The sequence below is a fragment of the Pecten maximus genome, chromosome 15 (assembly GCF_902652985.1).
Source record: "Pecten maximus chromosome 15, xPecMax1.1, whole genome shotgun sequence".
NCBI lineage: Eukaryota > Metazoa > Mollusca > Bivalvia > Pectinida > Pectinidae > Pecten > Pecten maximus.
The window spans coordinates 33,398,832-33,411,440 of NC_047029.1; the positions used below are offsets into that span (position 1 = coordinate 33,398,832).

A 12,609-nucleotide genomic window follows, 5' to 3' on the forward strand; every position below is an offset into this window, starting at 1 on the left:
CAGACAGTTTTATTACATACCTGGTGAATCTTACTATAGTGATACAGACAGTTTTATTATATGCCTGATAATCTTACTATAGTGATACAGCCAGTTTTATTACATACCTGATAATCTTACTATAGTGATACAGTCAGTTTTATTACATACCTGGTGAATCTTACTATAGTGATACAGACAGTTTTATTACATACCTGATAATCTTACTATACTGATACAGACAGTTTTATTACATACCTGGTGAATCTTACTATAGTGATACAGACAGTTTATTATATACCTGGTGAATCTTACTATAGTGATACAGATAGTTTTATTACATACCTGATAATCTTACTATAGTGATACAGACAGTTTTATTACATACCTGATAATCTTACTATAGTGATACAGACAGTTTTATTACATACCTGGTGAATCTTACTATAGTGATACAGACAGTTTATTACATACCTGGTAATCTTACTATAGTGATACAGACAGTTTTATTACATACCTGGTGAATCTTTCTATAGTGATACAGACAGTTTTATTACATACCTGGTGAATCTTACTATAGTGATACAGACAGTTTTATTATATACCTGATAATCTTACTATAGTGATACAGTCAGTTTTATTATTTATAATTATAACAGGATTGTGTTTATCTCTTGATGTCCAGCAATGCTATATATGGTTATGGAGTGGGGATCTCCAGGGTTTTAATTATAAAACTCTATTTAAAGGATATAGCTCAATATCCACTATTGGGTACTGCCCCTCCGGACCCTCCGGCCCCCAGGGAGCCACACCCTCAGTTTACACAACATTACGTCACATTTGCCCAATGGTTCTCAAGACCGAATTTCATCAAAATCCACTCAGGCGTTCAGGACTAGTAGGTCTTTAAAGGATTAACCTCAATTTCCCCTATTGGGCTCCACTTCTTCTGCCCCAGGGGAGCCACATCCTCCATTTATACCATGTTTGATCCCTTTTGCCCCATAATGCTCCAGACCAAATTTCATTAAAATCTCTTCAGGCGTTTCGGACTAGTAGGGATTTAAAGGATTTACCTCAATTTCCCCTATTGGGCTCCACTTCTCCTGCCCCAGGAAAGCCACATCCTCCATTTATACCATGTTTGATCCCTTTTGCCCCATAATGCTCCAGACCAAATTTCATTAAAATCTCTTCAGGCGTTTCGGACTAGTAGGGATTTAAAGGATTTACCTCAATTTCCCCTATTGCACCCTGTCTCTCGGCTCCCAGTTCCCTTATGCCCAATGATACTCCAGACCAAATTTCATCAAAATCTATTCAGGCGTTCAGGACAGGTAGGGATTTAAAGGAAATGTCGCTTGACGCCAGACGGACGTTGAACCATGACAAAGCTCACCCGATCGATATCTCCTTAAGTATTATCATGTCAGTGACATCAAAACAATACAAGGTATCTTTTTACGGGTTAATTACTTAATCAACTGATGAGGTGTTTCCTTCAAAACAGGAAATATAATTTTCACTTGAACATTGAGGACAATATGACAGAAAACTGACAAATCTGAACATACTTTAAACCAGGTGAGACAAAAACTAAAATCTTACCTCACATTTTCATGGCGCTGAATATAGATTTTATGAAACATAGTATCCTTGGGTTTCCCTGCAATGTCCGCTTTCATCTCCATGGCAACGTGACGGGGCAATACTGATAGCAGAAGTCGTTCCTGAAGAGAATTTGCAGGTATTTTAATCATTTTACCGTATTTTATTACAAACAAACATACTGGGTAACGTATTGCTAAGGCAAAACATGTCTCCTACTGGCACCCAGTAAAAGTACTAACAGTGACCTTGACCTTGACCCAAAAACTCGAACTTGTCAGAGATATTATGGTCCTTTATCATTGTGTGAAGTTTGATTCAAATCCCTCAAGGAATGAAGCCGCTAGAGCACTGACAAACTTTGGTGTTAAGTACATACAGTATGTACAAGACAAACTTAGAGGAAACTTTAGTCCCCCAAGTGTCATTAGTAGGACTATAATAACCCCCAGAGTAAATTAAACCATTCCATTAGCCCTTCAACCACTTCGACGATCTGCCATGAATAAGATGGATGCTCACAATGAAGCACCTCCCGCCTTCCCTTATCTTTTTTTAAAAACAAAAGGTCTAGCATCATGATATTTGTCCTTTATAGAGATCGTTCTAGATGAGCTAATGTTACACTGAAGTTCTCTTGAAATCGTGGAACTGAAGCTCTAATTCTAAGGCTCTGGATTATAATTAAAATTCAAAGAACTCACCTGTAATATTATCAATCATTAAGTTACTTAGAAATCAGTTTTTGAACTATTAATTATTTCCAGCACAAATCTTGATTAAATATGGACTCATTATTTCAGGTCAGGCACAAAGTTTTCACTAACATGAGGAGCTATATACCACGAAAAATTGAATGACAGCCATATAATTATAACATGCTGTATGTTAATTAGTTCCTGAATAACGATCAAAGCTGCAGGTCTCATAGGGCTTTCAGTCAAATCTCCTTTCAGGAATTACCCAGACTTCCTTCCCGGTCATCACAAATCATAGACTTTGATATTTTTTAATTACATGTTTATCAATGCATCCAATTCATTGTAAGAAAGAATAAAATGATTTTGTACTATTAGTTCACTTAAGGGAGAGACTCTGTGTCATTTGTCACATTTCAGGGAGAGACGTATTCTTATGTTTCAGGAAGAGCCTCTGCTGTATCATTAAGTTTTTAGGAATGTGTATCACGACCATGCTGACCTTTTTCCCTATGGAATCTACATATTCAAATATTAATTTCTTCTTGAAAAGATGTTTGTATGCATGGATTCAAATTTTAAGTAAAGTCGAAACCGTGAGTAACATGTAATTTAACTTCACTAGCCTAAAGCAGGGTAATTTATTTGTCACCCTTGGTTAGTGAAGATGTATCTACTGTACAGCATACCTGTTCCTGGTTTTCCCGTTGAGTCGTCAACCTTGCCTCAATACATTTGCGAGTCTCTAGGAAAGCCTGGCGCTGGGCCACCTCTGTCGGATAATGTGTGAAAACTCCCGCGATGTTTGCACAAATGAATACAAATGAATTAGCAACAACCTGAAAAAAAAGACAGTTTAAAAGAATATCTGTAAAAATAGCAAAAATAATCAATATAGATATATAATATTTCCTAGGAAGTGGAGAGGGCACATACAGAAGTTGACCTATCATAACAAGTACATATTAAAGCATTTATTTTCAGTTGTAAGATTTGAATAGTAAAATAAACCAAGACAAACAAACATCAAAATGGATGGATGGGCAAATTAACAGCAACACAAGTAGTCCCGACCCAACTCACTAAACCTCGATAAAACATTTTAAATTTACAAAAGACATGCTTATAAATTTATTCATGAACAGTTGTCAATTAGTGATGAAAAGGAATCAATTTCATCATTGATTGTGATGTATATGGAATTAACAATCAATTTCTGTGGAATTTTAATTCACAAATTAATTCCTAATATGATTAATATGAAAATTAACTCATCATCAAATTAGCATAAAACCAATTTGTTAAGTACTTGATTTATAAAGGATTATGGCATATATATATAAGCAGGATTTCAGACACACTTTCTATACATATATATATATGGATTGTTAAATCAAAGCCAAAAAATCAGAATTGGCACAAAAAAATAGAACGTAGATTAAGTAAATTTAAAAAGCTAGATAAACAAAATGTATTATTTTATAATTGTTTCTCAATGCAAGAACAGGTGATGGTTCTCATGGATTGATCATCAAATCATGAAAATCATATGGGCAGTCATTAACAGTATATTGATAGGTATATTTGTGACAATAGTTTCACCACCTGTCTGACAGGCAAAAATCAGTCATCAAATTAAACATTTCACCATAACATCAAGTAACGAATAACCTGTTTTTGTAATTGATATCAAAATTTAAATGATGATGACAATGATGACGACGACGATGATGATGTGTACTGATGATGACGACGAAGACGAAAACGAAAACGAAAATGATGACGACGACATGTACTGGTAATGATGATATGATGATGATCGATGCTAGTTGACGACATGTACATGTACTGGTAATGATTATAATATGACAATTATCGAAGCTAGTTGAGCTAAAATTTCCTTCATCATGCATTATTTTATTTACAGCTTGTATGTTCCCATATTGACGGTTAAAAGTTGTTACCACTATTTCTTGTTTTATATTAGAGATCTTCCTCTAATTTTCTATATATGAGTCTATGAGATTAATATTGTATGATGACGGATGCTAACGATACATCTGGGATCTTTCTGTTATTTTGTAGTCAGACTAAACCTCGAACCAACCCAGTAAATGTACCTATTTCTCATGACATCATTAGTTTTCCAGTAAAAATTTAACAAAGGCAACAATAAAAGAGGGATTAAAAGATTAGTTATGGCTCATGAGAGTAGATCAAAATCTGTGTGAGTATTGATTCGGTGGCTGAGGGTCGATTGATCTGCTGTATAGCTATAGATACACTCAATCCATCGCAGGACAAATACACACAGCTTTATACATGACCAACATGCTTATTGATTCTGATATCTGATTTTCTTTTTGAAACCAGAATGATTTTTTTATTAAAATTTTGATTGCAGAATATCCATGTAATCAGAAATTTGGGTTATGTTATTGTAGAGAAAATCAATTTGTTTATTAATAACTGACTCTAGAATTCTTATAATCTTAGGAAGATGGATTGATGTAAGCTTACACCTTCTAAATCTCTTTATAGAATATTGAACATAAAGTAATATTTGTGGATATGGGGTGGAGAACACTTATGGAAAGTCAAGATAGTTGATTTTGTGAGACAGCTGTAGTTTATGACTTAAATAGTGCCCTATGTAAAACAAATTTGTTTTGTTTTTAGTATCTTTGATTGACGATTATCATGTACACTACTTGGTTTTGCATTTACACTGTATAATTAATATAAACAAAGTTTTGGTCCAATTTAACAGTCTTTGCTTTCTGGTAAATTAAACAGTCACAAAATCATGTCTTCTGTAGAAAAAATTATCAATTTTGTTTGTTTTTAGAGCTTTGACATCCTCACAATAGCCAAAGTCATATGAGAACAGGTGTCAAGGACACCAACAGCCAGGGTCATATGAGGACAGATTCAAGGACACCAACAGCCAGGGTCATATGAGAACAGGTGTCAAGGACACCAACAGCCAGGGTCATATGAGGACAAGTGTCAAGGACACCAACAGCCAGGGTCATATGAGAACAGGTGTCAAGGACACCAACAGCCAAGGTCATATGAGGACAGGTGTCAAGGACACCAACAGCCAGGGTCATATGAGGACAGGCATCAAGGACACAAATAGTCAGGGTCTTATGAGGGCGGGTGTCAAGGACACAAATAGTCAGGGTCTTATGAGGGCGGGTGTCAAGGACACAAACACCCAGGGTCATATGAAGACATATTCATTGACACCAACAGCATGGGTCATATGAGGACAGATTAAAGGACACCTGAAACAGCCAAGGTCATATGAGGACAGGTGTCAAGGACACAAACAGCCAGGGCCATATGAGGATGGGTGTCAAGGACACCAACAACCAGCTGGGTCATATGAGGACAAGTGTCAAGGACACCAACAGCCAGGGTCATATGAGGATATGGGTGTCAAGGACACCAACAACTAGCTGGGTCATATGAGGACAAGTGTCAAGGACACCAACAGTCTGGGTCAATGAGGACAAGTGTCAAGGACACCAACAGCCAGGGGGATATGAGGATATGGGTGTCAAGGACACAAACAGCCACGGTCATATGAAGACATGTGTCAAGTAGACCAACAGTCTGGGTCAATGAGGATGGGTGTCAAGGTCAAGGAGACACAAAGAGTAAGAAAACAAAGCACAGAATGTCAGGAATAGTGAGGAAATTAAATGAAAGGAAAGATTTAAGATCCTAAATTGTAGCAGAAGATGTATTTTGGACTCTCCAATGTCCTCTTTATAGAAAACAAGGAAGAAACTCCCCAGTTCTTCAGTTGCCCAACTTTTATTTGCAGGTCATGCAGTGAGATACAGCAGACCTTACTCCTGGGCTCTCCAATGTCTCCTCAACAGAAGACAAATTAAAGGAGACAACCAACCCCTAATCCACAGAATCCACAAAATTTTAAGTAACCTCTAGATCTTACCACATGCAGTGAGTCAGCAGTCATATTCTTTCCGTGCTCCTGCACAGGTTACAATTTACCAAAGATATCAATATGCATCTCACTGATATAATGGTGATGGCTGAGAGATTAAATGCCTGGATTTTACAATTATTCTAACTTCTTATCTTAGTAAATCACATTTGGTTATGATATCCTTAAGAAGTATTTCTTCATGAAATGTTTTCTTACCTGTTTCCAGAGAAAGACATCGGAGTGATTTTTTGCAATTGAGCAGACAATCTGAAGAACAGACATTCCAACTCCACTAATGACAGCCAGCCTCATTCTGATTGGAAGAAGGGTGTAAAGCATATATATAAAGATGATCGTGCTCCAAGCGGAGTCAGTTGCAGAAGACGGGTCCGTGTCTAGGCACATGAGAACGACAAATTCGCAGAGCAGCACCAAGTTTATATAGCAAATCACAACCATCTGCTGCTGAAAAAATGTACCACGGTTACACACAACCTCCAGCACTACAAACGTCACAAGGGCTATCCCAAGGTTAACTCCCCTTGCTGGTAATGTGGCGCCACCTGTGTAGTAAGAAATGATAGACAGAACACAGGTCACACAGAAAAGTGCCATCAGAATTGAGAGGTTCGTCTGATTCAGCTTGAAGAAGTATTTCTGAAAAAGCCACTCCAGTTGGATGTCCTTGAACCTTTTTGATTTAAACACACTTATGATAGCTTTAACATCGAGGTACTGCTTGTTAGTCACGTTGTCGTCCCCGACGATTGGGTCAATCCTTGATGACTGTTTCACCTGCTGCTGTTGTTCCTTGTACTTCTCGCGAGCTCTGTCCCAGGCTGATTTCCGTGTGCTCGAGTTGGCTGTTCCTGGTCTCGAGCTGCCAGGGGAGCTAATTTTGATATCACCATTTTTGTTTCCAACCATAAAAACATTGCCGTTTTCTTTGATATTTGTAGCAGGAATGCTCATGTTTTGCGGTAGAACCTTGTTACTACTGCGTGGCATTTTATCCATGGTGGTTACCGTAGCTTGACTGTTTATGGCCTCATGATCAGTACAAGGTCATTTTATTCCTTAAAGATGGACATCTTGTCTACCCCATTCTGAAAATACAAACACATTTTAAGTTATACCTTCCAAATCACATCCACAAAATTATACTTGTAAGAAAGTTACCGTCGGATGGGTCTGTTCCATGGGCATATATTTCAACCCAAGTGTAAAAAGTTAGAATGAGGTTTGCCGAATGCTGTTGCCAGCCAATCTCTTACACAAGGATCGAGATGAAGGCCTTCCCCTAAGCATGCTTCTCTCAATTTGGTTAAAATCTATTCAGTACTTTATGATTAGTAGCGATTTAAAGGAAATGTTTAGGCCAGGTGAGCTAAAAGCATAGTTTTGAGACAAGATTCCCCTATCACAACACTTCTGTGACATCATGGAAACAATAATTATCACTGTCCTCAATACCATCATCTGTACGTATATCCTGTAATTAACTCGATAGTTTGGGCAAATTAACACAAACTTTGACACAAAGCACTGATGGCCATGGTGGGCTTATAATGTTTTATTACAAAATCATAGCACCTGCTAGCATTGCTGTACTGAATTATACCTGATATGAGTTAGCTTATCAACAGGTATACAGGTATTGTTTGACATTGATATAGATTGTTGTCATGTTTTTCCACTTCATATATGAGGCAATGATATATAAAATACAACATATTATCATTTATGTAACAAACTATTTGGTAGTGGTGGATGTGATTGGAAATGAAGACAATGTCAATCATGCCAGGTAATAATTATCAGGTATGTACACGTATATTTACGTAGTAATGACCTGATTGGGGATCAAAGTCCTTTGTGACATATGGTAATAAACTACAGGATCTATAGATTGATTTGGTACATTAGGTCAAATAGCTTACACAGGAACATTGTACAATTAAGATATTGTAGATGATGGCAATGGCTCCAATATAGCTGATGTAGAATATTGAAAGAGATATCTAGTATAGCTGATACAGACTCTAGTACAGCTGATCATACAGACTCTAGTACAGCTGACAGACTCTAGTACAGCTGATACAGACTCTAGTATAGTTGACACAGACTCTAGTATAGCTGATACAGGCTCTAGTATAGCTGATACAGACTCTAGTATAGCTGACACAGGCTCTAGTATAGCTGACACAGGCTCTAGTATAGCTGACACAGACTCTAGTATAGCTGACACAGACTCTAGTACAGCTGACACAGACTCTAGTATAGCTGACACAGACTCTAGTATAGCTGACAGACTCTAGTATAGCTGACACAGACTCTAGTATAGCTGACACACTCTAGTATAGCTGACACAGACTCTAGTATAGCTGATACAGACTCTAGTATAACTGACACAGACTAGTATAGCTGACACAGGCTCTAGTATAGCTGACACAGACTCTAGTATAGCTGACACAGACTCTAGTATAGCTGACACAGACTCTAGTATAGCTGACACAGGCTCTAGTATAGCTGACACAGACTCTAGTATAGCTGACACAGACTCTAGTATAGCTGACACACTCTAGTATAGCTGACACAGGCTCTAGTATAGCTGACACACTCTAGTATAGCTGACACAGGCTCTAGTATAGCTGACACAGACTCTAGTATAGCTGACACAGACTCTAGTATAGCTGACACAGACTCTAGTATAGCTGACACAGACTCTAGTATAGCTGACACAGGCTCTAGTATAGCTGACACAGACTCTTGTATAGCTGACACAGACTCTAGTATAGCTGACACACTCTAGTATAGCTGACACAGGCTCTAGTATAGCTGACACACTCTAGTATAGCTGACACAGGCTCTAGTATAGCTGACACAGACTCTAGTATAGCTGACACAGACTCTAGTATAGCTGACACAGACTCTAGTATAGCTGACACAGGCTCTAGTATAGCTGACACAGACTCTAGTATAGCTGACACAGACTCTAATATAGCTGACACACTCTAGTATAGCTGACACAGGCTCTAGTATAGCTGACACACTCTAGTATAGCTGACACAGGCTCTAGTATAGCTGACACAGACTCTAGTATAGCTGACACTGACTCTAGTACAACTGACACTGACTCTAGTATAGCTGACACACTCTAGTATAGCTGACACAGACTCTAGTATAGCTGACACAGACTCTAGTATAGCTGACACAGACTCTAGTATAGCTGACACACTCTAGTATAGCTGACACAGACTAGTATAGCTGACACACACTCTAGCATAGCTGACACACACTCTAGTATAGCTGACAGACTCTAGTATAGCTGACACAGACTCTAGTATAGCTGACACAGACTCTAGTATAGCTGACACAGACTCTAGTATAGCTGACACACTCTAGTATAGCTGACACAGGCTCTAGTATAGCTGACACAGACTCTAGTATAGCTGACACAGACTCTAGTATAGCTGACACACTCTAGTATAGCTGACACAGGCTCTAGTATAACTGACACAGACTAGTATAGCTGACACAGACTCTAGTATAGCTGACACAGACTCTAGTATAGCTGACACAGACTCTAGTATAGCTGACACAGACTCTAGTATAGCTGACACAGACTCTAGTATAGCTGACACACTCTAGTATAGCTGACACAGACTCTAGTATAGCTGACACACTCTAGTATAGCTGACACAGGCTCTAGTATAGCTGACACAGACTCTAGTATAGCTGACACAGACTCTAGTATAGCTGACACAGACTCTAGTATAGCTGACACAGGCTCTAGTATAGCTGACACACTCTAGTATAGCTGACACAGACTCTAGTATAGCTGACACACTCTAGTATAGCTGACACAGGCTCTAGTATAGCTGACACACTCTAGTATAGCTGACACAGGCTCTAGTATAGCTGACACAGACTCTAGTATAGCTGACACATGACTCTAGTATAGCTGACACTGACTCTAGTATAGCTGACACACTCTAGTATAGCTGACACAGACTCTAGTATAGCTGACACAGACTCTAGTATAGCTGACACAGACTCTAGTATAGCTGACACAGACTCTAGTATAGCTGACACAGACTCTAGTATAGCTGACACACACTCTAGTATAGCTGACACACACTCTAGTATAGCTGACAGACTCTAGTATAGCTGACACAGACTCTAGTATAGCTGACACAGACTCTAGTATAGCTGACACAGACTCTAGTATAGCTGACACAGCTCTAGTATAGCTGACACAGACTCTAGTATAGCTGACACAGGCTCTAGTATAGCTGACACAGACTCTAGTATAGCTGACACAGACTCTAGTATAGCTGACACAGACTCTAGTATAGCTGACACAGACTCTAGTATAGCTGACACAGACTCTAGTATAGCTGACACAGACTCTAGTATAGCTGACACAGACTCTAGTATAGCTGACACAGACTCTAGTATAGCTGACACAGACTCTAGTATAGCTGACACAGACTCTAGTATAGCTGACACAGACTCTAGTATAGCTGACACAGACTCTAGTATAGCTGACACAGACTCTAGTATAGCTGACACAGACTCTAGTATAGCTGACACAGGACTCTAGTATAGCTGACACAGACTCTAGTATAGCTGACACAGACTCTAGTATAGCTGACACAGACTCTAGTATAGCTGACACAGACTCTAGTATAGCTGACACAGACTCTAGTATAGCTGACACAGACTCTAGTATAGCTGACACAGACTCTAGTATAGCTGACACAGGCTCTAGTATAGCTGACACATACTCTAGTATAGCTGACACAGACTCTAGTATAGCTGACACAGACTCTAGTATAGCTGACACAGACTCTAGTATAGCTGACACAGACTCTAGTATAGCTGACACAGGCTCTAGTATAGCTGACACAGACTCTAGTATAGCTGACACAGACTCTAGTATAGCTGACACAGACTCTAGTATAGCTGACACAGACTCTAGTATAGCTGACACAGACTCTAGTATAGCTGACACAGACTCTAGTATAGCTGACACAGACTCTAGTATAGCTGACACAGACTCTAGTATAGCTGACACAGACTCTAGTATAGCTGACACAGACTCTAGTATAGCTGACACAGACTCTAGTATAGCTGACACAGACTAGTATAGCTGACACAGACTCTAGTATAGCTGACACAGACTCTAGTATAGCTGACACAGACTCTAGTATAGCTGACACAGACTCTAGTATAGCTGACACAGACTCTAGTATAGCTGACACAGACTCTAGTATAGCTGACACAGACTCTAGTATAGCTGACACAGACTCTAGTATAGCTGACACAGACTCTAGTATAGCTGACACAGACTCTAGTATAGCTGACACAGACTAGTATAGCTGACACAGGCTCTAGTATAGCTGACACAGACTCTAGTATAGCTGACACAGACTCTAGTATAGCTGACACAGACTCTAGTAGCTGACACAGACTCTAGTATAACACAGACTCTAGTATAGCTGACACAGACTCTAGTATAGCTGACACAGACTCTAGTATAGCTGATAGACTCTAGTACAGCTGACACAGACTCTAGTATAGCTGACACAGACTCTAGTATAGCTGACACAGACTCTAGTATAGCTGACACAGACTCTAGTATAGCTGACACAGACTCTAGTATAGCTGACACAGACTCTAGTATAGCTGACACAGACTCTAGTATAGCTGACACAGACTCTAGTATAGCTGACACAGACTCTAGTATAGCTGACACAGACTCTAGTATAGCTGACACAGACTCTAGTATAGCTGACACAGACTCTAGTATAGCTGACACAGACTCTAGTATAGCTGACACAGACTCTAGTATAGCTGACACAGACTCTAGTATAGCTGACACAGACTCTAGTATAGCTGACACAGACTCTAGTATAGCTGACACAGACTCTAGTATAGCTGACACAGGCTCTAGTATAGCTGATCATACAGACTCTAGTATAGCTGACACAGGCTCTAGTATAGCTGACACAGACTCTAGTATAGCTGACACAGGCTCTAGTACAGCTGACACAGGCTCTAGTATATCTGACACAGACTCTAGTATAACTGACACTGACTCTAGTATATCTGACACAGACTCTAGTATAGCTGACACAGACTCTAGTATAGCTGACACAGACTCTAGTATAGCTGATACAGACTCTAGTATAGCTGACACAGACTAGTATAGCTGACACAGGCTCTAGTATAGCTGACACAGACTCTAGTATAGTTGACACAGACTCTAGTATAGCTGATACAGACTCTAGTATAGCTGACACAGACTAGTATAGCTGACACAGGCTCTAGTATAACTGACGGTAAGGGCAGTGC

At 39.1% G+C, this 12,609-nt stretch overlaps 1 protein-coding gene across 1 annotated transcript in view; it reads right to left on the reverse strand.

Annotated features, from left to right (window-relative positions):
• The window catches only part of LOC117343741 (adenylate cyclase type 5-like), a 91,676-nt gene that overhangs the window by 54,501 nt on the left and 24,566 nt on the right, over positions 1-12,609 (reverse strand). Inside the window, exons 2-4 of the mRNA XM_033906220.1 lie at positions 6,466-7,355; positions 2,978-3,127; positions 1,591-1,712 (exon numbers count right to left, since the gene is read on the reverse strand). Coding sequence (XP_033762111.1) covers positions 1,591-1,712; positions 2,978-3,127; positions 6,466-7,266 — 1,073 coding nt within the window. The 5' untranslated portion in view covers positions 7,267-7,355. The remainder of the gene's footprint in view (positions 1-1,590; positions 1,713-2,977; positions 3,128-6,465; positions 7,356-12,609) is intronic.